This window comes from Coregonus lavaretus (assembly GCF_964263955.1).
Source record: "Coregonus lavaretus genome assembly, chromosome: 18".
In the NCBI taxonomy this organism is placed as follows: Eukaryota; Metazoa; Chordata; class Actinopteri; order Salmoniformes; family Salmonidae; genus Coregonus; species Coregonus lavaretus.
Window position 1 is genome coordinate 2,789,436 of NC_140005.1, and position 24,045 is coordinate 2,813,480.

Consider the following 24,045-nt stretch of genomic DNA (forward strand, 5'->3'; position numbering starts at 1 on the left):
TTGTATGTTGGGAGCTTTTGGGAAAGAGCACAGTTAGAAAGATATGGCATTTAGAAGCAAACCGGATGGACATCATGAAAATGATCGGAGAGGTTGAGAGTAGAAGAAGTTCAGGAGCAAAAAAATAAATATATATATATATATATATATAGATATAGAATTACTGTAAAATTAACTCTGTCCATAAGGTGTAGATAGTAAGTATAGACCGGAAGTAGAGGCCTGGGCGTTGTTGTTCACTAATTTACTCCAAGTAGGGAAAGGATGGTGGGGTTGAAAAGTAATAAAGGGGAATATATATATAAAAAAAATTAAAAAAAACATGGGGGATTGGAAGTGATGCAGACAATTACATTGATAGAAGATACAATCTATCTGCAATATTAAGCTGATTCATCCCCCCAAAGAAAAAAAAAAAAAAAAAAACATTAGCACGGTAGCGTTAGCTAGCTAGCTAGCTAGCTAATCAAAATATCTGTTTGCATTTATTGATTTAACCTCGACTTGAATACCACTATATAGCTAGGTTTGTTCACATACACTTCTTCTGACAGGCAGCATGGGGCAAGCAGCTGTATTGTTTCCGAGCATCTGATCCCAGTGTTCGAACTCTGAAATTCGGCTGAAAAAAAGATGTTAGCGTTGTCAGAAATGCTACAAAAAGGTAGCACATCGTTGGTTCTTAACGGGCAGAAATGAACACGTGAGTGCGATTTTATATTATACATGTAATAACTTTTGCACCTACAACTTTAGTCAATCCGGCATTATTTTTTATCCAATGGTTTTACTTTATGGACGCTATAGTCTTGTTTTTAATCCTATGTCTAGAATTTGAGCTAGCTCAACAAATGTGGCGTAAGAAATACTGTTAATCAATTGCTAACAACCGTTAAAAAAAATCTGGTATGTGGTTCTCTGTAACAGCCGGATGGCTCCAAGTTGATTTGAGAGATTGGTGTCCTATTGGTTTAGATATGATTCTTCTTCGGTTTTATGGCAAACTACAACTCAAAGGTGTATTACCGCCATCAACTGGACGGGGTTGAAAAAAACCAAGGTAAAAATAAAACCCATACGTGATAGGGAAAACTAACTTAATCCACCCAAAAGACTTCTCAGCTTCTCCCTTCTGCAAACACTTGAAACATGTCCAAAAGCTTTACAATGATCACACTGCATTGGTCTTGAGATAGATGCTCTGACTCTGTAGTTAATATACCCAAACTGCACTTGAGTTGGGAGAGACTCCATATCAAAAAAACAAAAGAACAGATACTCTTCACTTTTTCATCACTCACCACATGATTCATCCGACGAGCATCAATCACTGCAGGAATATTTTTCCATCTCTGCAGCATCGACTTCCCACGAAACGCCAGATATTACCTCCTTGAGGGGTGCCCTGTTCCGAAGAGACACACAGGACACGGCAAACTTCTCAAATCCTGTGAGACGCGACACACGCTCCTTCTGATCCTCAGAAGAACAAAAAATCTAAACAAGCCCGCCTCTCGTGATCCTCACAGCCTTCACTTTACCCAGCGCACTCTCCACCAGTTTGGATATCTCAAATGGATTCTTCAAGATTGGTAATCCAATCAGCTGCTCCTCATTAACAAAACATACTCCTACAAGATAAGAAGGGACATTATCATCACTCTATGCTACTTTGATCTGTTTTCTATTCTTTTGGACAATATTCCAAAGGAGGGAAACCTGTTCCCCATCAGGAGACTGAAAAGATTTGGCATGGGTCCTCAGATCCTCAAAAGGTTCTACAGCTGCACCATCGAGAGCATCCTGACTGGTTGCATTACTGCCTGGTATGGCAACTACTCGGCCTCCGAGTACTATTTGCGCTGCTACTCTCTGTTTATCTATGCATAGTCACTTTAATAACTCTACCTACATGTACATATTACCTCGACTAACCGGTGCCCCCGCACATTGACTCTGTACCGGTACCCCCTGTATATAGCCTCGCTACTGTTATTTTACTGCTGCTCTTTAATTATTATTTTTTTGTGTAGGTATTCTTTCTTAAAACTGCATTGTTGGTGAAGGGCTTGTAAATAACAATTTCACTGTAAGGTCTACACCTGTTGTTGTATTCGGCGCATGTTACAAACCAAAATTTTATTCAAATTCTCCTTGATTTTTCCCCGCCATTATATTCACACATCAGCGTCCGCCATCTTTTTCATCCCTTTCTACTCCTATTGTGAGGTTTCTCGACTCCTGCGCTGTTCTCCGACCCTTTTAGATATGGTCTTATATAGTCTTATCTATAATGGAAATTCCTGTGTTGACTTAAAAAAATTGTTTTAAATAATTGGGGAGTGAATCCGAATAGTTTTACAGTCATCAAGGACTCCAGGCGAGGGATCTTTTGCAAATGTGTAACATTAAAAGTCAAAGTCAATATGTGTTAATTTAAATGGCTAGTTGCGGGACGAAGCTATCAAAAGTGCGGCGAACACCTTTTTTACAACGTGTAATTGTTTTGGCAAGACAAGTGAATAACTTATTTTGTGAGATAATGTAAAAAAATGAGTCTACTGCTATGCCCCTTAATGTAGCCATATGAGTTCATTAATAATATAATATGGCATTTAGAAGACGCTTTTATCCAAAGCAACTTACAGTCATGCGTGCATACATTATTCTTTTTTTGTGTATGGGTGGTCCCGGGGATCGAACCCACTACCTTGGCGTTACAAGCGCCGTGCTCTACCAGCTGAGCTACAGAGGACCAGTCAGTGTAGGTTAATGTTGACGTGATGTGACTATTGCAGATTCCTTCCTAGGGGATGAGGCGTCTGCCCTGAATGCAGGAGCAAAGCCTACTAACCAATAGCCTCTTCTCTTCTCTTCACAGGCGCCTACACTGGACAGGACAAATCTTGCTGTTCCCCAATGCTGACATTATATCCCCAGTCTCTCTGAACAAACTTTAATTCAGTCTGTAAAAGTCTATCTACCTACACCCCACTACTAAACCAACCAGCCCTAACCAAATCTGCACCTCTGAAACCCAAGATGTCTACTAGACAAAACACCCTAATGGCTGCGGTGGTCACCCTGTTGGGGGTCACCTTCGGGGGTCTGGTGTTATGGCGACAACGAACAACGAGGACACTGAAGAAGAAGCAGCAGCTTCTGGCTCAGGGTCAGATAGGGGTTAGCTCTGGTCCCTTACCAGTGGATCAGCTGGGTCCTGTGGAACCAGAGCCTGTGGTTGTGGAGCCAGTCGAGTCCCAGACTCGGCTACCCCCGGGTCAGAGCCTGGGCCTCCTGCCTGTTTCACTGCCCCCTGCTGACCAGGTCCTGGCGGTGCAGCCTGTGACGGTGAGCTCTGAGGAGGATTGGGAGCAGCTGTGGCCGTCACTGCAAAAGGAGCTATCTGTCTACCCTGTCCTCGGGCTGGACTGCGAATGGGTAAGAGTCTGGGCGTAGGAGTTCGTTTTGCATGTAAAAAAATTAATATAATTCCATTGGTCCTCGAGTCTATTTCCTGTCGTCCCCTGACGTAGTCTCCCTCCCTCCTTTCCATCCTCTCCCTCCCTCCCTCCCCAGGTGTCAGTGAAGGGTAAGACGTCAGCGGTCTCCCTTCTCCAGCTGGCGTCCTTCTCTGGCCTGTGTGTGTTGGTGAGGCTGCGGCTGTTCCGAGGTCGTCCGCAGGACCTTCCCCTCAGCTTGAAGGAGGTATATTGTCCTCCGTGGCTCAGTTGGTAGAGAATGATGGGTTTTAATTCCAGTACAGTGGGTTTGATTCCCGCTGGGGCCACCAATATTACAATTATGTCTTTTGGATAGATGTCATATATTCTGTTTATTGTTAATGATATTATTATATAGGTCCTCAGGGACCCTCATGTCCTGAAGGTGGGCTTGGGTTGTTATGAAGACGGGAAACGTCTGACCCGAGACTACGGCCTGGCTCTGGGGTGTACCGTGGATCTGCGATACCTCGCACTACGACAAAGGTACCACTAGAGATGGGCTATTATGGGCTCTGGTAAGACTAGGTTGATGGTCAATCAGTACTATAATAATATGCTTAGTAAAAATGTTTTAATTTACGATCTGTAGAAACTATGAGAATAGAAAGGTTCAGAACTTTTGTGAAACATTACAGCACAGTGGAAAAAATATATGGCAAATAGACCTCAACTGGATGGTGTTCAGAGATAGATGGGAGGGGTTGAGTGGAGCTGAAGGGTGGGACTAAAAACTAATGTAAAATATACTATGTCTGTGAAATGTAGAAGCCTAAGTATTGTGGTCCATTAGTTTACTCCAATTAGGGGAGGGGTGGTAGGATTAGGGGAAAATAATAAAGGAAAATATATTTATAAAATATATGGGGGATTGGAAATGATACACACAATTTACATTGATAGAACCCACAATCGTATCTACAATATAAAAGCTGTTCTACACCCTAAAGAACAAAAACAAATTACTAGGTTGTCTGTTTTAATCAACCATTTACCCTCAAAGTATCTCTCGGTCTCTCTCTCTGTCTCTGTGTGTCTCAATTCAAGGGGCTTTATTGTCATGGGAAACGTATCTTTACCTTGCCAAAGCAAGTGAAATAGATGATAAACAAAAGTAAAATAACAATATAATTTTTTTTACAATAAACATTGTGGCAACAGGTCACATCTTGCAGCTGTGATGGCACACTGTGGTATTTCACCCAGTAGATAAGGGAGTTTATCAAAATTGGATTTGTTTTCTAATTCTTTGTGGATCTGTGTAATCTGAGGGAAATATGTGTCTAATATGGTCATACATTTGGCAGGAGGTTAGGAAGTGCTGCTCAGTTTCCACCTCATTTTGTTGTGGGCAGTGTGCACATAGCCTGTCTTCTCTTGAGAGCCAGGTCAGCCTACGGCGGCCTTTCTCAATAGCAAGGCTATGCTCACTGAGTCTGTACATAGTCAAAGCTTTCCTTAAGTTTGGGTCAGTCACAGTGGTCAGGTATTCTGCCACTGTGTACTCTCTGATTAGGGCCAAATAGCATTCTAGTTTGCTCTGTGTTTTTCTAAATTGTTTCCAATGTGTCAAGTAATTCTCTTTTAGTTTTCTCGTGATTTGGTTGGGTCTAGTTGTGTTGCTGTCCTGGGGCTCTGTGGGGTCTGTTTGTGTTTGTGAACAGAGCCCCAGGACAAGCTTACTTAGGGGACTCTTCTCCAGGTTAATCTCTCTGTAGGTGAAGGCTTTGTTATGGAAGGTTTGGGAATCACTTCCTTTTAGGTGGTTGTAGAATTTAACGGCTCTTTTCTTGATTTTGATAATTAGCGGGTATCGGCCTAATTCTGCTCTGCATGCATTATTTGATGTTTTACGTTGTACACTGAGGATATTTTTGCAGAATTCTGCATGCAGAGTCTCAATTTGGTGTTTGTCCCATTTTGTGAATTCTTGGTTGGTGAGCAGACCCCAGACCTCACAACCATAAAGGACAATTGGTTCTATAACTGATTCAAGTATTTTTAGCCAGATCCTAATTGGTATGTCAAATTTTATGTTCCTTTTGATGGCATAGAAGGCCCTTCTTGCCTTGTCTCTCAGATCGTTCACAGTTTTGTGGAAGTTACCTGTGGCACTGATGTTTAGGCCGAGGTATGTATAGTTTTTTGTGTGCTCTAGGGCAACGGTGTCTAGATGGAATTTGTATTTGTGGTCCTGGCAACTGGACCTTTTTTGGAACACCATTATTTTTGTCTTACTGAGATTTACTGTCAGGGCCCAGGTCTGACAGAATCTGTGCAGAAGATCTAGGTGCTGCTATAGGCCCTCCTTGGTTGGGGACAGAAGCACCAGATCATCAGCAAACAGTAGACATTTGACTTCAGATTCTAGTAGGGTGAGGCCGGGTGCAGACTGTTCTAGTGCCCTCGCCAATTCATATATATATTAGACAGACAGACAGGTTGAAGAGGGTGGGGCTTAAGCTGCATCCCTGTCTCACCCCACGGCCCTGTGGAAAGAAATGTGTGTTTTTGCCCATTTTAACCGCACAATAATAATAAATAATATGCCATTTAGCAGATGTTTTTATCCAAAGCGACTTACAGTCATGCATGCATACATTTTTGTGTATGGGTGGTCCCGGGGATCGAACCCACTACCCTGGCGTTACAAGCGCCGTGCTCTACCAGCTGAGCTACAGAGGACCACACTTGTTTGTGTACATTGATTTTATGTCGTATGTTTTTCCCCCCAACACCACTTTCGATCAATTTATATAGAAGACCCTCATGCCAAATTAAGTCAAGGCTTTTTTTTTTTTTTTTTACAAAGCATGAGAAGACGTGTGTGCGGGGTGAATACGTGGTCTGTCGTACGGTAATTTGGTAAAATTTGGTAAAAAGCCCATTTTGAAATTTGCTCAGTATGTTGTTTTCACTGAGTAAATGTACGAGTCTGCAGTTAATGCAGAGGATTTTCCCAAGGTTGCTGTTGACGCATATCCCACGGTAGTTATTGGGGTCAAATTTGTCTACACTTTTGTGGATTGGGGTGATCAGTCCTTGATTCCAAATATTGGGGAAGATGCCAGAGCTAAGGAGCACTTTACCCTCTGCCTGAAATTGAAGGATTTCTGTATGGAGATTGTCAAAAAACTGATCATCATAATATGATGAATCTGAAGGAGGAGCATAAGCTGCACATATCTATACATCATTGTCGCAATAGATTGTACCTTTTTTAAGTTTTAGCCAAATGTGGCTAGCACCTTTTTTCATTTAATTCAGTGCTAAGTCCTGCTTATGCCAAATGATGATTCCTCCTGAGTCTCAGCCCCGTTTAACATTTTTATGTTTGCTTGATGGTAGTAAACTTTCTCTATAGCCTGAGGGACACTGAGTATCAATGTCTCCACAATACCATGTTTCCAGGAGGATTATGATGTCCTGTTCCTTGATGTTTAAAAATAATTCTGGATTTGTTGTTTTAGAACCAAAATGTGACGAGTACAGGCCCTGGATATTCCAAGAGCTGATAGTTAATGATCTCATTTATAATAAGTGATATTCACTGGTTTGACTAAAGTACATTTAATTTTTTTAAATATAATAATAAAAAGAAAAACTATATATACACTGCTCAAAAAAATAAAGGGAACACTAAAATAATACATCCTAGATCTGAATGAATGAAATAATCTTATTAAATACTTTTTTCTTTACATAGTTGAATGTGCTGACAACAAAATCACACACAAATTATCAATGGAAATCAAATGTATCAACACACGGAGGTCTGGATTTGGAGTCACCCTCAAAATTAAAGTGGAAAACCACACTACAGGCTGATCCAGCTTTGATGTAATGTCCTTAAAACAAGTCTAAATGAGGCTCAGTAGTGTGTGTGGCCTCCACGTGCCTGTATGACCTCCCTACAACGCCTGGGCATGCTCCTGATGAGGTGGCGGATGGTCTCCTGAGGAATCTCCTCCCAGACCTGGACTAAAGCATCCGCCAACTCCTGGACAGTCTGTGGTGCAACGTGGCGTTGGTGGATGGAGCGAGACATGATGTCCCAGATGTGCTCAATTGGATTCAGGTCTGGGGAACGGGCGGGCCAGTCCATAGCATCAATGCCTTCCTCTTGCAGGAACTGCTGACACACTCCAGCCACATGAGGTCTAGCATTGTCTTGCATTAGGAGGAACCCAGGGCCAACCGCACCAGCATATGGTCTCACAAGGGGTCTGAGGATCTCATCTCGGTACCTAATGGCAGTCAGGCTACCTCTGGCGAGCACATGGAGGGCTGTGCCAAAGAAATGCCACCCCACACCATGACTGACCCACGCCAAACCGGTCATGCTGGAGGATGTTGCAGGCAGCAGAACGTTCTCCACGGCATCTCCAGACTCTGTCACGTGCTCAGTGTGAACCTGCTTTCATCTGTGAAGAGCACAGGGCGCCAGTGGCGAATTTGCCAATCTTGGTGTTCTCTGGCAAATGCCAAACGTCCTGCACGGTGTTGGACTGTAAGCACAACCCCCACCTGTGGATGTCTGGCCCTCATACCACCCTCATGGAGTCTGTTTCTGACCGTTTGAGCAGACACATGCACATTTGTGGCCTGCTGGAGGTCATTTTGCAGGGCTCTGGCAGTGCTCCTCCTGCTCCGCCTTGCACAAAGGCGGAGGTAGCAGTCCTGCTGCTGGGTTGTTACCCTCCTACAGCCTCCTCCACGTCTCATGATGTACTGGCCTGTCTCCTGGTAGCGCCTCCATGCTCTGGACACTACGCTGACAGACACAGCAAACCTTCTTGCCACAGCTCGCATTGATGTGCCATCCTGGATGAGCTGCACTACCTGAGCCACTTGTGTGGGTTGTAGACTCCGTCTCATGCTACCTCTAGAGTGAAAGCACCGCCAGCAAACATCAGCCAGGAAGCATAGGAACTGAGAAGTGGTCTGTGGTCACCACCTGCAAAACCAGTCCTTTATTGGGGGGGTCTTGCTAATTGCCTATAATTTCCATGTGCGGCGCACAATTGGCCCAGCGTCGTCCAGGGTAGGGGAGGGAATGGCCGGCAGGGATGTAGCTCAGTTGATAGAGCATGGCGTTTGCAACGCCAGGGTTGTGGGTTCGATTCCCACGTGGGGCCAGTATAAAAATACAATATAATAAAATAAAAAATAGATGTATTCACTAACTGTAAGTCGCTCTGGATAAGAGCGTCTGCTAAATGACTAAAATGTAAATGTAAATTACACATATAATAATTATTATAATACCAGTGCCAATAAAATAAATCAATAAGATTGCATTGTAATTATTTTTTGTGTAATCTGCAACCCCTGTGTGTGTGTGTGTGTGTGTGTGAATTAAAGGCTCTGTCTAGCCCAGTAGTCTGCATATTAGATGCAGTAGTTGGAGCACCTCTCCTATCTCTGATTGTTCTAGGTGTGTTTTGCCAGAGGTTACCTCAGCATATGTAGGCTGATGATCTGAATGATACATGGTGTGGACTGCATCATGTGGTGTACTTCTCTGAAGGACAGTGTTCTGCCCGACCCTAGAGTAGTGGTCAGTGCTGTGCTGTGATGTGCCGGATCTAGTAGAGCTGTGTTGTGATGGGACGGGTCTAGTAGTGCTGTGTTGTGATGGGGTCTAGTAGAGCTGTGTTGTGATGGGGTCTAGTTGAGCTGTGTTGTGATGGGGTCTAGTAGAGCTGTGTTGTGATGGGCCGGGTCTAGTAGAGCTGTGTTGTGATGGGGTCTAGTAGAGCTGTGTTGTGATGGGGTCTAGTAGAGCTGTGTTGTGATGGGCCGGGTCTAGTAGAGCTGTGTTCTGATGGGCCGGGTCTAGTAGAGCTGTGTTGTGATGGGCCGGGTCTAGTAGAGCTGTGTTGTGATGGGCCGGGTCTAGTAGAGCTGTGTTGTGATGGGCCGGGTCTAGTAGAGCTGTGTTGTGATGGGCCGGGTCTAGTAGAGCTGTGTTGTGATGGGCCGGGTCTAGTAGAGCTGTGTTGTGATGGGCCGGGTCTAGTAGAGCTGTGTTGTGATGGGGTCTAGTTGAGCTGTGTTGTGATGGGGTCTAGTAGTGCTGTGTTGTGATGGGCCGGGTCTAGTAGAGCTGTGTTGTGATGGGCCGGGTCTAGTTGAGCTGTGTTGTGATGGGGTCTAGTAGAGCTGTGTTGTGAAGGGCCGGGTCTAGTTGAGCTGTGTTGTGATGGGGTCTAGTAGAGCTGTGTTGTGATGGGACGGGTCTAGTAGTGCTGTGTTGTGATGTGGTCTAGTTGAGCTGTGTTGTGATGGGGTCTAGTAGAGCTGTGTTGTGATGGGACGGGTCTAGTAGTGCTGTGTTGTGATGGGGTCTAGTAGAGCTGTGTTGTGATGGGACGGGTCTAGTAGAGCTGTGTTGTGATGGGACGGGTCTAGTAGTGCTGTGTTGTGATGGGGTCTAGTAGAGCTGTGTTGTGAGGGGACGGGTCTAGTAGTGCTGTGTTGTGATGGGGTCTAGTAGAGCTGTGTTGTGATGGGGTCTAGTAGAGCTGTGTTGTGATGGGCCGGGTCTAGTAGAGCTGTGTTGTGATGGGGTCTAGTTGAGCTGTGTTGTGATGGGGTCTAGTAGAGCTGTGTTGTGATGGGCCTGGTCTAGTAAAGCTGTGTTGTGATGGGCCAGGTCTAGTAGAGCTGTGTTGTGATGGGCCGGGTCTAGTAGAGCTGTGTTGTGATGGGGTCTGTTAGAGCTGTGTTGTGATGGGGTCTAGTAGAGCTGTGTTGTGATGGGCCGGGTCTAGTAGAGCTGTGTTGTGATGGGGTCTGTTAGAGCTGTGTTGTGATGGGGTCTAGTAGAGCTGTGTTGTGATGGGGTCTAGTAGAGCTGTGTTGTGAAGGGCCGGGTCTAGTAGAGCTGTGTTGTGATGGGGTCTGTTAGAGCTGTGTTGTGATGGGGTCTAGTAGAGCTGTGTTGTGATGGGCCGGGTCTAGTAGAGCTGTGTTGTGATGGGGTCTAGTAGAGCTGTGTTGTGATGGGGTCTGTTAGAGCTGTGTTGTGATGGGGTCTAGTAGAGCTGTGTTGTGATGGGGTCTGTTAGAGCTGTGTTGTGATGGGGTCTAGTAGAGCTGTGTTGTGATGGGCCGGGTCTAGTAGAGCTGTGTTGTGATGGGCCGGGTCTAGTAGAGCTGTGTTGTGATGGGGTCTAGTAGAGCTGTGTTGTGATGGGCCGGGTCTAGTAGAGCTGTGTTGTGATGGGCCGGGTCTAGTAGAGCTGTGTTGTGATGGGGTCTAGTAGAGCTGTGTTGTGATGGGGTCTAGTAGAGCTGTGTTGTGATGGGCCGGGTCTAGTAGAGCTGTGTTGTGATGGGGTCTAGTAGAGCTGTGTTGTGATGGGGTCTAGTAGAGCTGTGTTGTGATGGGCCGGGTCTAGTAGAGCTGTGTTGTGATGGGGTCTAGTAGAGCTGTGTTGTGATGGGGTCTAGTTGAGCTGTGTTGTGATGGGGTCTAGTTGAGCTGTGTTGTGATGGGGTCTAGTAGAGCTGTGTTGTGATGGGCCGGGTCTAGTAGAGCTGTGTTGTGATGGGCCGGGTCTAGTAGAGCTGTGTTGTGATGGGGTCTAGTTGAGCTGTGTTGTGATGGGGTCTAGTAGAGCTGTGTTGTGATGGGCCGGGTCTAGTAGAGCTGTGTTGTGATGGGTCTGGTCGTGCTGTGTTGTGATGGGCCGGGTCTAGTAGAGCTGTGTTGTGATGGGCCTGGTCTAGTAGAGCTGTGTTGTGATGGGCCGGGTCTAGTAGAGCTGTGTTGTGAAGGGCCGGGTCTAGTAGAGCTGTGTTGTGATGGGCCGGGTCTAGTAGAGCTGTGTTGTGATGGGCCGGGTCTGGTAGAGCTGTGTTGTGATGGGGTCTAGTAGAGCTGTGTTGTGATGGGACGGGTCTAGTAGTGCTGTGTTGTGATGGGGTCTAGTAGAGCTGTGTTGTGATGGGCCGGGTCTAGTAGAGCTGTGTTGTGATGGGCCAGGTCTAGTAGAGCTGTGTTGTGATGGGCCGGGTCTAGTAGAGCTGTGTTGTGATGGGGTCTGTTAGAGCTGTGTTGTGATGGGGTCTAGTAGAGCTGTGTTGTGATGGGGTCTAGTAGAGCTGTGTTGTGATGGGCCTGGTCTAGTAGAGCTGTGTTGTGATGGGCCGGGTCTAGTAGAGCTGTGTTGTGATGGGGTCTAGTAGAGCTGTGTTGTGATGGGCCGGGTCTAGTAGAGCTGTGTTGTGATGGGGTCTTGTAGAGCTGTGTTGTGATGGGCCGGGTCTAGTAGAGCTGTGTTGTGATGGGCCGGGTCTAGTAGTGCTGTGTTGTGATGGGCCGGGTCTAGTAGAGCTGTGTTGTGATGGGCCGGGTCTAGTAGAGCTGTGTTGTGATGGGCCGGGTCTAGTAGAGCTGTGTTGTGATGGGCCGGGTCTAGTAGAGCTGTGTTGTGATGGGACGGGTCTAGTAGTGCTGTGTTGTGATGGGGTCTAGTTGAGCTGTGTTGTGATGGGGTCTAGTAGAGCTGTGTTGTGATGGGACGGGTCTAGTAGTGCTGTGTTGTGATGGGGTCTAGTAGAGCTGTGTTGTGATGGGCCGGGTCTAGTAGAGCTGTGCTGTGATGGGGTCTAGTAGAGCTGTGTTGTGATGGGCCGGGTCTAGTAGAGCTGTGCTGTGATGGGGTCTAGTAGAGCTGTGCTGTGATGGGCCGGGTCTAGTAGAGCTGTGTTGTGATGGGGTCTAGTTGAGCTGTGTTGTGATGGGGTCTAGTAGAGCTGTGTTGTGATGGGCCGGGTCTAGTAGAGCTGTGTTGTGATGGGGTCTAGTTGAGCTGTGTTGTGATGGGGTCTAGTAGAGCTGTGTTGTGATGGGGTCTAGTAGAGCTGTGTTGTGATGGGCCGGGTCTAGTAGAGCTGTGTTGTGATGGGCCTGGTCTAGTAGAGCTGTGTTGTGATGGGGTCTAGTAGAGCTGTGTTGTGATGGGCCGGGTCTAGTAGAGCTGTGTTGTGATGGGCCGGGTCTAGTAGAGCTGTGTTGTGATGGGACGGGTCTAGTAGAGCTGTGTTGTGATGGGCCAGGTCTAGTAGAGCTGTGTTGTGATGGGACGGGTCTAGTAGAGCTGTGTTGTGATGGGCCGGGTCTGGTAGAGCTGTGTTGTGATGGGCCGGGTCTAGTAGAGCTGTCCTGAGGCGGGTCTGGTCTGGTAAATCTGTGCTGTGTTGGGCCTGGTCTTGTAGAGCCGTGTCTGGCTCTTCTCTCCTGGGGATGGTGGGGGTACTGTTTCAGAAGGTGGGGCGGGGGGCCTCTGCTGCTGGGGTGATGGGTGTGTGGGTCCCTGCCAAGTGTTGCATCCTTTAGGTCCTTGGCAAAGGTTCTGACACTGTCCTGATCAAGATGTACATTATCGTGTAAATGTTCACGTCAGAGTGGGGTGGTGAGCCATTCTGATGTTGAGCAGTGAGGCACAGTCCACAGTGATCTGTTGATTTTATTTTGTCGATCAACTGTCCTGGGAAGTCTTTTCTTGGTAGGAGGGTGGACACAACTATATTGGTTGTTGGGAACATAGCCTGTGCCCGTTCTGCCGCTCTTCTCACTGCCCCAGATACATTTTCACCTTTGGCACGAAGGTCGTTTGTGCCAGTGTGGATGATGATGTTGTCGGGGGTGTCAATCCTGGTCTGACTGAGTAGCTGCATTGCACTCTCAGTTGTAGGACACCAGAACTTATACACCTGGTGTCTAGGGAATAATCTTTCCTGGACCAAGAACTTCCCATTTGAATCAATAAGGATTGCAGTTGTTGGTGGTTGTCTGGCTGGAGCAGACTGGGACGCTGGTAGGTTGACCTGGGCTGGAGCAGACTGGGAGGCTGGTTGGCTGATCTGGGCTGGAGCAGACTGGGAGGCTGGTTGGCTGACTGGGAGGCTGGTTGGCTGACCTGGGCTGGAGCAGACTGGGAGGCTGGTAGGCTGACCTGGGCTGGAGCAGACTGGGAGGCTGGTTGGCTGACCTGGGCTGGAGCAGACTGGGAGGCTGGTAGGTTGACCTGGGCTGGAGCAAACTGGGAGGCTGGTTGGCTGACCTGGGCTGGAGCAGACTGGGAGGCTGGTAGGCTGACCTGGGCTGGAGCAGACTGGGAGGCTGGTTGGCTGACCTGGGCTGGAGCAGACTGGGAGGCTGGTTGGCTGACCTGGGCTGGAGCAGACTGGGAGGCTGGTAGGTTGACCTGGGCTGGAGCAGACTGGGAGGCTGGTTGGCTGACCTGGGCTGGAGCAGACTGGGAGGCTGGTTGGTTGACCTGGGCTGGAGCAGACTGGGAGGCTGGTTGGTTGACCTGGGCTGGAGCAGACTGGGAGGCTGGTGCAGTGTCATCAGGCTGTGTGGTGGAGGTTATGCTGGTCTCAGGTTCTGCTTGTGTTGTACCAGGCTGGTGGACATGTTCTCTAGATGCAGAGGACATATTGACTAGCTGCTGGTTGAGGGGGTCAATGTACCTCTCTCTCTGCTCTAGCTCCTTTCTTGTTGTGCTCAGATGGTCTCTGAGGTCATCATTTGTCTGACTCAGTTTGTCCATTCTGCTTTCTAATTTAGCAATAGATGCTCTGCTCTCCTCCCTGAACGGTTTCATCTCATGTTTTAGTTTCTGGACAGTGTCCTCCTCTTGAAGCTTGTTCTCTCTGAGTTCTATGACCTCTGCTTCAACTAGAGAGAGGGTGTTGTGGAAACGTTGCATAGCAGGGGTTCCTGATGTTGTAGGCATGTCCTTGGCTTTGTCTGCTGCAGGTGAGGTAGGTAGAGGGACACGGAGGGCTTCTTGCTGGGTCACAGAGACCGTTGGGGGGTGTTGGGGCTTTCCTCCATCTCCCTCCTTTACTTCTTCAGCTTCTGAGATGAGTTCAGCTTCTACTTCTAGGGCAGCAAACACATTCTCAAAAGCCTGGAGGCTTGAATCATTGCCTTGTATCAATACAGTTCCATTATTGTAGAAGTTGACTGTTTTGATATGTGTTGCTCTGGTCAGCTTCTTCAAAAATGCTGATCAACAGCCTTGGCTGATGCATCTCTTTTTTTTGAGAAATGGAAATGGTTGCAAATAACCCTTTTCCATATGTACCCTTGTTTTGGTATTAAATTTGCTCTTGTTTTGCAACTGGTAAGATCTGCAAACAGGCATTCACGTCCCATCATCAAACCTTTGAAACTTTTCTTATCCTTCTCCGTCTGGATGTCTGCTGGGTAAACAATTTCCATAGCAACGCTGGTGATGTTGTCTACAGTGTTGCAATAGAAGCCTACCTTTTCCCAAACAGTGTTGTTTGCCGGGGCGGCAGGTAGCTTAGTGGTTAAGAGCGTTGTGCCAGTAAACGAAAGGTCGCTGGTTCTAATCCCCGAGCCGACTAGGTGAAAAATCTGTCGACGTGCCCTTGAGCAAGGCACTTAACCCTAATTGCTCCTGTAAGTCACTCTGGATAAGAGCGTCTGCTAAATGACCATTTTAATTTTTTTATAATAGAGAACTGTTTTACTTTGATGACCTTTGTCTTCTGTCTTTCTGTTGACTAGCTATTTTTTAAGTTTGTTAGCTTCTTTTAGGAGAGTCCCTAGCAACTGCTTAGCAACTGGTAAACAATCCAGCTAGCTAAGATAACTGCACAATTTAATAAATATATATACTTTTTCACAAGCCTGTCTTCTTCGTTTGTTGCTTGTTTTGTCTCCCATTCAGTCTTGCAGTTTTCTTTTTGTTTTTTCCAATGTACATTTCTAGATTTGTAGGAGCTCATTTTTTTTCAGCTGCTGCTCAATTTGGAACTCTCTCTCTCTCGCTCGGTCTCTCGCTCGCTCTGGGTCGGTCTCTCTCGCTCGCTCTGGGTCTCTCGCTCGCTCGCTCTGGGTCTCTCTCTCGCTCGCTCTGGGTCGCTCGCTCGCTCGCTCTGGGTCTCTCTCTCGCTCGCTCTGGGTCAGTCTCTCGCTCGCTCTGGGTCGGTCTCTCGCTCGCTCTGGGTCGGTCTCTCGCTCGCTCTGGGTCTCTCTCTCGCTCGCTCTGGGTCTCTCTCTCGCTCGCTCTGGGTCGGTCTCTCGCTCGCTCTGGGTCTCTCTCTCGCTCGCTCTGGGTCGGTCTCTCGCTCGCTCTGGGTCGGTCTCTCGCTCGCTCTGGGTCGGTCTCTCGCTCGCTCTGGGTCTCTCTCTCGCTCGCTCTGGGTCTCTCTCTCGCTCGCTCTGGGTCTCTCTCGCTCGCTCTGGGTCTCTCTCTCGCTCGCTCTGGGTCGGTCTCTCGCTCGCTCTGGGTCTCTCGCTCGCTCGCTCGCTCTGGGTCGGTCTCTCGCTCGCTCTGGGTCGCTCGCTCGCTCTGGGTCTCTCTCTCGCTCGCTCTGGGTCGGTCTCTCGCTCGCTCTGGGTCTCTCTCTCGCTCGCTCTGGGTCTCTCTCGCTCACTCGCTCTGGGTCGCTCGCTCGCTCTGGGTCTCGCTCGCTCGCTCTGGGTCTCTCTCGCTCGCTCGCTCGCTCTGGGTCTCGCTCGCTCTGGGTCTCGCTCGCTCTGGGTCTCTCTCGCTCGCTCGCTCGCTCTGGGTCTCTCTCTCGCTCGCTCGCTCTGGGTCTCTCTCTCGCTCGCTCTGGGTCTCTCGCTCTGGGTCGGTCTCTCTCTCGCTCGCTCTGGGTCGCTCGCTCGCTCTGGGTGGGTCTCTCGCTCGCTCTGGGTCGCTCGCTCGCTCTGGGTCGCTCGCTCGCTCGCTCTGGGTCGGTCTCTCGCTCGCTCTGGGTCGGTCTCTCGCTCGCTCTGGGTCGGTCTCTCTCGCTCGCTCTGGGTCTCTCTCTCGCTCGCTCTGGGTCGGTCTCTCGCTCGCTCTGGGTCTCTCGCTCGCTCGCTCTGGGTCTCTCGCTCGCTCGCTCTGGGTCTCTCTCTCGCTCGCTCTGGGTCTCTCTCTCGCTCGCTCTGGGTCGCTCGCTCGCTCTGGGTCTCTCTCGCTCGCTCTGGGTCTCGCTCGCTCTGGGTCTCTCTCGCTCGCTCTGGGTCTCGCTCGCTCGCTCGCTCGCTCTGGGTCGCTCGCTCTGGGTCTCTCTCGCTCGCTCGCTCTGGGTCTCTCTCTCGCTCGCTCTGGGTCGCTCGCTCGCTCTGGGTCTCTCTCGCTCGCTCTGGGTCTCTCTCGCTCGCTCTGGGTCTCTCTCGCTCGCTCTGGGTCTCTCGCTCGCTCGCTCTGGGTCGCTCGCTCGCTCGCTCGCTCTGGGTCGCTCGCTCTGGGGGGTCTCGCTCGCTCGCTCTGGGTCGCTCGCTCGCTCGCTCTGGGTCTCTCTCTCGCTCGCTCTGGGTCGCTCGCTCGCTCGCTCTGGGTCTCTCGCTCGCTCTGGGTCGCTCGCTCGCTCTGGGTCTCTCTCTCGCTCGCTCTGGGTCTCTCGCTCGCTCTGGGTCGGTCTCTCTCGCTCGCTCTGGGTCGGTCTCTCTCGCTCGCTCTGGGTCGGTCTCTCGCTCGCTCTGGGTCTCTCTCTCGCTCGCTCTGGGTCTCTCTCTCGCTCGCTCTGGGTCTCTCTCTCGCTCGCTCTGGGTCTCTCTCTCGCTCGCTCTGGGTCTCTTGCTCGCTCTGGGTCTCTCTCGCTCGCTCTGGGTCTCTCGCTCGCTCGCTCTGGGTCTCTCGCTCGCTCGCTCTGGGTCTCTCGCTCGCTCGCTCTGGGTCTCTCTCTCTCGCTCTGGGTCTCTCGCTCTGGGTCTCTCTCTCTTTGAGTATTTCCCAGGCTGTGTGGTTCTGAACCAGTATGTGTGTGTTTCTGTGCAGGAAGGTAGTGTTGAACAATGGAATGAGCCTCAAGTCTCTAGCTGCCGACCTGCTCAATGTGTCTCTGGATAAATCCTTGGAGCTGCGCTGCAGTAACTGGGAGGCTGACCAGCTAACCCTAGAACAGGTACACTATACATACCTGCTGGTGCTAATTAATACAGGATGGGATACCTGCTGGTGCTAATTATTACAGGATGGGATACCTGCTGGTGCTAATTAATACAGGATGGGATACCTGCTGGTACTAATTAATACAGGGTGGGGATACCTGCTGGTGCTAATTAATACAGGATGGGATACCTGCTGGTGCTAATTAATACAGGATGGGATACCTGCTGGTGCTAATTAATACAGGATGGGATACCTGCTGGTGCTAATTAATACAGGGTGGGGATACCTGCTGGTGCTAATTATTACAGGATGGGATACCTGCTGGTGCTAATTATTACAGGGTGGGATACCTGCTGGTGCTAATTATTACAGGATGGGATACCTGCTGATGCTAATTAATACAGGATGGGATACCTGCTGGTGCTAATTAATACAGGGTGGGAATACCTGCTGGTGCTAATTAATACAGGGTGGGAATACCTGCTGGTGCTAATTAATACAGGGTGGGAATACCTGCTGGTGCTAATTAATACAGGGTGGGAATACCTGCTGGTGCTAATTAATACAGGGTGGGGATACCTGCTGGTGCTAATTAATACAGGATGGGATACCTGCTGGTGCTAATTAATACAGGATGGGATACCTGCTGGTGCTAATTAATACAGGGTGGGAATACCTGTTGGTGCTAATTAATACAGGGTGGGGATACCTGCTGGTGCTAATTAATACAGGGTGGGAATACCTGCTGGTGCTAATTAATACAGGGTGGGAATACCTGCTGGTGCTAATTAATACAGGATGGGATACCTGCTGGTGCTAATTAATACAGGGTGGGAATACCTGTTGGTGCTAATTAATACAGGGTGGGGATACCTGCTGGTGCTAATTAATACAGGGTGGGAATACCTGCTGGTGCTAATTAATACAGGGTGGGAATACCTGCTGGTGCTAATTAATACAGGGTGGGAATACCTGCTGGTGCTAATTAATACAGGATGGGATACCTGTTGGTGCTAATTAATACAGGGTGGGAATACCTGCTGGTGCTAATTAATACAGGGTGGGAATACCTGCTGGTGCTAATTAATACAGGGTGGGAATACCTGCTGGTGCTAATTAATACAGGATGGGATACCTGCTGGTGCTAATTAATACAGGATGGGATACCTGCTGGTGCTAATTAATACAGGATGGGATACCTGCTGGTGCTAATTAATACAGGATGGGATACCTGCTGGTGCTAATTAATACAGGATGGGATCCATAGTGTGTCTGTGGTATGGAAAGATTGTTACTGTTCGTGTTTGAGATCGGACTGAGAAGAATAACTGATCTACAAATCTCCTTCATCCCAAATAACGAACCACTCATTATGTTATGAAGATGAGCGATCCTGTGCCCTACCTTTGCTTGCTCAGTGATTCCCCCCCCCCCCCCCCCCCCCCCCCCCCCAACCCGTTTTCTCTGATTTAACCCCCACCTCTCTCTCTGGTGAACCCTAGATGACGTCCCTCCCTCCCTCTCTCTCTCTGGTGACCCCTAGATGACGTCCCTCCCTCCCTCTCTCTCTCTGGTGACCCCTAGATGACGTCCCCCTCCCTCTCTCTCTGGTGACCCCTAGATGACGTCCCCCCCCCCTCTCTCTCTGGTGACCCCTAGATGACGTCCCCCCCCCTCCCTCTCTCTCTCTGGTGACCCCTAGATGACGTCCCCCCCCCCACCTCTCTCTCTGGTGACCCCTAGATGACGTCCCCCCCCCACCTCTCTCTCTGGTGACCCCTAGATGACGTCCCTCCCTCCCTCTCTCTCTGGTGACCCCTAGATGACGTCCCCCCCTCCCTCTCTCTCTCTGGTGACCCCTAGATGACGTCCCTCCCTCCCTCTCTCTCTGGTGACCCCTAGATGACGTCCCCCCCCCCACCTCTCTCTCTCTGGTGACCCCTAGATGACGTCCCCCCCCCTCCCTCTCTCTCTCCCCTAGATGACGTCCCTCCCTCCCTCTCTCTCTCTGGTGACCCCTAGATGACGTCCCCCCCTCCCTCTCTCTGGTGACCCCTAGATGACGTCCCTCCCTCCCTCTCTCTCTGGTGACCCCTAGATGACGTCCCCCCCCCTCCCTCTCTCTCTCCCCTAGATGACGTCCCCCCCCCTCCCTCTCTCTCTGGTGACCCCTAGATGACGTCCCCCCCCCCTCCCTCTCTCTCTCCCCTAGATGACGTCCCCCCCCCTCCCTCTCTCTCTGGTGACCCCTAGATGACGTCCCCCCCCCTCCCTCTCTCTCTCTGGTGACCCCTAGATGACGTCCCCCCCTCCCTCTCTCTCTCCCCTAGATGACGTCCCCCCCCTCCCTCTCTCTCTCTGGTGACCCCTAGATGACGTCCCTCCCTCCCTCTCTCTCTCTGGTGACCCCTAGATGACGTCCCCCCCCCCTCCCTCTCTCTCTCCCCTAGATGACGTCCCCCCCCCTCCCTCTCTCTCTCCCCTAGATGACGTCCCCCCCCTCCCTCTCTCTCTCCCCTAGATGACGTCCCTCCCTCCCTCTCTCTCTCTGGTGACCCCTAGATGACGTCCCCCCCTCCCTCCCTCTCTCTCTCCCCTAGATGGCGTACGCAGCCCGGGATGCCCAGGTGTCCATCGTCCTGTTCTTCCATCTGCTGAGCCTCCACTCTAACGCCACGCCCTCACCTGGCTGTGGGAGTGTCTACACCCAGCTGGCCAATCGCTGCCAGGGCCTGGTGGACACACCTTTCAGGGGGAGGGGCGGAGGAGAGGGGGAGGATGGAGGGAAAAGCGAGAGGAGACGGAGGAGTAGGGCGCTCCAGCAGCCTACTGAAAGCCCCGAGTCTGGGGACCACCAAGTACCAGACCCCAGAAGGAACAGCAGGAGAAAACCGCTCGGTGTGGGCTACTCTGCTAGGTCAGTGGTTGGTCTGTCCAGGGATCAAATCAAATCAAATTTTATTTGCCACATGCGCCGAATACAACAGGTGTAGACATTACCGTTAAATGTTTACTTACAAGCCCTTAACCAACAATGCATTTATTTCTTAATAATAAAAAAAAGTAAAATAAAACGACGACAACAAAAAAAGTGTTGAGAAAAAAAAGAGCAGAAGTAAAATAAAGTAACAGTAGGGAGGCTATATATACAGGGGGGTACCGGTGCAGAGTCAATGTGCGGGGGCACCGGCTAGTTGAGGTAGTTGAAGTAATATGTACATGTGGGTAGAGTTAAAGTGACTAGAGAAAACCGCTCGGTGCGGGCTACTCTGCTAGGTCAGTGGTTGGTCTGTCCAGGGATCAGGGATCTCTTTCACAGCACAGGCGCGTGGGGCAGACCGTTGTTACTGACCTCTGGACAATTGCCAGTTGTCAAGGTCATAATACAGAACAATTTGCCCGACTTTCCATAGCAAAGATCATCGCCCACATTTTGGGGAACATTGTGTCAAAGACTTGAGTAGTGTGATTCTGGGCAGCATTGGCTGGTTTTAGACATTTCCTGTGTGTCAAGGGCAGCTGTGTGTCAGTGTAGTGACTGATCAGGTTCCCGCTCGCTCTGCTTGTTGCAGGAAGTCCCCTCTCTATGACAACTGCTTCCTCCAAGCTCCGGATGGACAACCCCTCTGTACCTGTGACAAGAAGAAGGCCAAGTGGTACCTGGATAAAGGAATCGGGGGTAAGCGGCAGCCACATGCGGCACTGGCAGTGCCAAGACTGACAGTATTTTCATATGAATTTAACAGTCGAATTGGAAAACACCACTATCATTTGGTGGTTTCATACTGTAAAATGTGGCGTAAAAATGAACAGGTAGCCCTTTACACTCGTACCCGTATCCGGGTTGGAATGGTGTGTCCGTGGCGTGGCCCTTTACACTCGTACCCGTATATGGGTTGGAAATGGCTAATTTGGGCAGTAATAAGCAGCTAAATGTGAACGTAGTGACTGTACAGTAACAAGCTATACATCAGGTCAGAGCTCTGGTTCTGGACAGTAACAGCTATACATCAGGTCAGAGCTCTGGTTCTGGACAGTAACAGCTATACATCAGGTCAGAGCTCTGGTTCTGGACAGTAACAAGCTATACATCAGGTCAGAGCTCTGGTTCTGGACAGTAACAAGCTATACATCAGGTCAGAGCTCTGGTTCTGGACAGTAACATGCTATACATCAGGTCAGAGCTCTGGTTCTGGACAGTAACATGCTATACATCAGGTCAGAGCTCTGGTTCTGGACAGTAACAGCTATACATCAGGTCAGAGCTCTGGTTCTGGACAGTAACAGCTATACATCAGGTCAGAGCTCTGGTTCTGTTCTTCACAGCTCTGCATGGGTTTGGACTGACAGATTCTAGAGTTCCTGCTTTAATTATTTATTTATTTATTTATTTATTTATTTACTTATTTATTGACAGTTCCAGGAATTCTGCAACCCTGTTCTGAACAGAATGAGCCTATGTTTGTTTATTGTGAAGGAAATCTATGCGCAAACAAAATTGAGATCTGTTAATCTGAATTGCTTTATGAAAGCCTAAATGCTGTAAAAGCTTATTTTATAACTTAGCGTCGTGCTCTACCAGCTGAGCTACAGAGGACCTAGTCACATTGGCAAGGGAACACGCTTTCAAATGACGTCCACCTGACCCAGATGGCGATTTATAACGGACTGTTTTTTGGATTGCGTAAACAACAACAGTAACTGTGTGATGGCGAGGAGGCAGGGCTGCGTTCCAAACTAAACAACTGGTCTGCTTGCTCTAGTTCCTCAACAGCACAGCTAGGAGAGATCAAACAAGCACCTTATAGTTGAAGAACCTTCTTTGGGTCTTAAAAGGGCATTGAAATTAGTTAGGAACGGTGTACACTGTGGAGAGGTGTGGCCACTTGGAGACACCAGTTAGTCCTCTCACTCAAACCCACACTGTGGAGAGGTGTGGCCACTTGGAGACACCAGTTAGTCCTCTCACTCAAACCCACACTGTGGAGAGGTGTGGCCACTTGGAGACACCAGTTAGTCCTCTCACTCAAACCCACACTGTGGAGAGGTGTGGCCACTTGGAGACACCAGTTAGTCCTCTCACTCAAACCCACACTGTGGAGAGGTGTGGCCACTTGGAGACACCAGTTAGTCCTCTCACTCAAACCCACACTGTGGAGAGGTGTGGCCACTTGGAGACACCAGTTAGTCCTCTCACTCAAACCCACACTGTGGAGAGGTGTGGCCACTTGGAGACACCAGTTAGTCCTCTCACTCAAACCCACACTGTGGAGAGGTGTGGCCACTTGGAGACACCAGTTAGTCCTCTCACTCAAACCCACACTGTGGAGAGGTGTGTGGCCACTTGGAGACACCAGTTAGTCCTCTCACTCAAACCCACACTTTGGAGAGGTGTGGCCACTTGGAGACACCAGTTAGTCCTCTCACTCAAACCCACACTGTGGAGAGGTGTGGCCACTTGGAGACACCAGTTAGTCCTCTCACTCAAACCCACACTGTGGAGAGGTGTGGCCACTTGGAGACACCAGTTAGTCCTCTCACTCAAACCCACACTGTGGAGAGGTGTGGCCACTTGGAGACACCAGTTAGTCCTCTCACTCAAACCCACACTGTGGAGAGGTGTGTGGCCACTTGGAGACACCAGTTAGTCCTCTCACTCAAACCCACACTGTGGAGAGGTGTGTGGCCACTTGGAGACACCAGTTAGTCCTCTCACTCAAACCCTTGGCATTTTTCTGTCTTAAGTTGCACCTACATAACATTTTCCAGGAATAGTCTTATGTTACTGAATGTATCCAGTGTATTTTCAGATTTCGTTATCAACAAATTTAGCGAGAAGTACAGTAAAATGCACATAAAATCACCAGTGTAATGTTTGGATTCCAGTCTTGTGTCCTCACCTTTTTTGGTCTAATGATTTTCCCCTCTCCCAACTGTTCCCTTTCAATTGCTACCATTGCTTATGTTCACACTTTTCAAATTTCTTCTGTAAGAAACATTTCAATTTGGCCCTATCCATATAGGCCCATTTCCAGGAATGTTAACCAAGTCCCAGGTGAGTTGATGTTGACGCTGACTCTTCTCCTGTCTTGCTCTCACTCCTCCTCCAGTGCTGCAGACTGAGGATCCCTTCATCGTGCGTCTGCTGTTTGAGCCGTCGGGACGTCCAGACTCCCAGCAGGACTACTATCTGACTGCCAAAGAGAACCTGTGTGTGGTGTGTGGCAAGAACAACTCTTATATCCGGTGAGGACAACCTGTGTGGGTTGGCCGGAACAAGTCTTATATCAGGTTGGCCGGAACAAGTCTTATATCGGGTTGGCCGGAACAAGTCTTATATCAGGTTGGCCGGAACAAGTCTTATATCGGGTTGGCCGGAACAAGTCTTCTATCAGGTTGGCCGGAACAAGTCTTATATCGGGTTGGCCGGAACAAGTCTTATATCAGGTTGGCCGGAACAAGTCTTATATCAGGTTGGCCGGAACAAGTCTTATATCAGGTTGGCCGGATGCTACACAGTCAGGCCTGTTATTAGTTATACTAACAATGTGAAGCTATGTCCCGATTCGCCACCCTTTTCTCAAGGTGAGTACCTGCACACTCCCCGTAGTGAATTTGAGGATAGGAGTGGTGTAAGCATCGGCTGGAGGGACCACCATGTGAGA

The 24,045-nt window shown here is 49.3% G+C and overlaps 1 protein-coding gene across 1 annotated transcript in view; it reads left to right on the forward strand.

Annotated features, from left to right (window-relative positions):
• The window catches only part of LOC311145453 (exonuclease 3'-5' domain-containing protein 2-like), a 42,996-nt gene that overhangs the window by 14,138 nt on the left and 4,813 nt on the right, over nt 1-24,045 (forward strand). The window contains exons 2-8 of the mRNA XM_084181696.1: nt 2,882-3,441; nt 3,580-3,708; nt 3,862-3,989; nt 17,267-17,393; nt 19,981-20,297; nt 20,953-21,059; nt 23,491-23,626. Coding sequence (XP_084037822.1) covers nt 3,043-3,441; nt 3,580-3,708; nt 3,862-3,989; nt 17,267-17,393; nt 19,981-20,297; nt 20,953-21,059; nt 23,491-23,626 — 1,343 coding nt within the window. The 5' untranslated portion in view covers nt 2,882-3,042. The remainder of the gene's footprint in view (nt 1-2,881; nt 3,442-3,579; nt 3,709-3,861; nt 3,990-17,266; nt 17,394-19,980; nt 20,298-20,952; nt 21,060-23,490; nt 23,627-24,045) is intronic.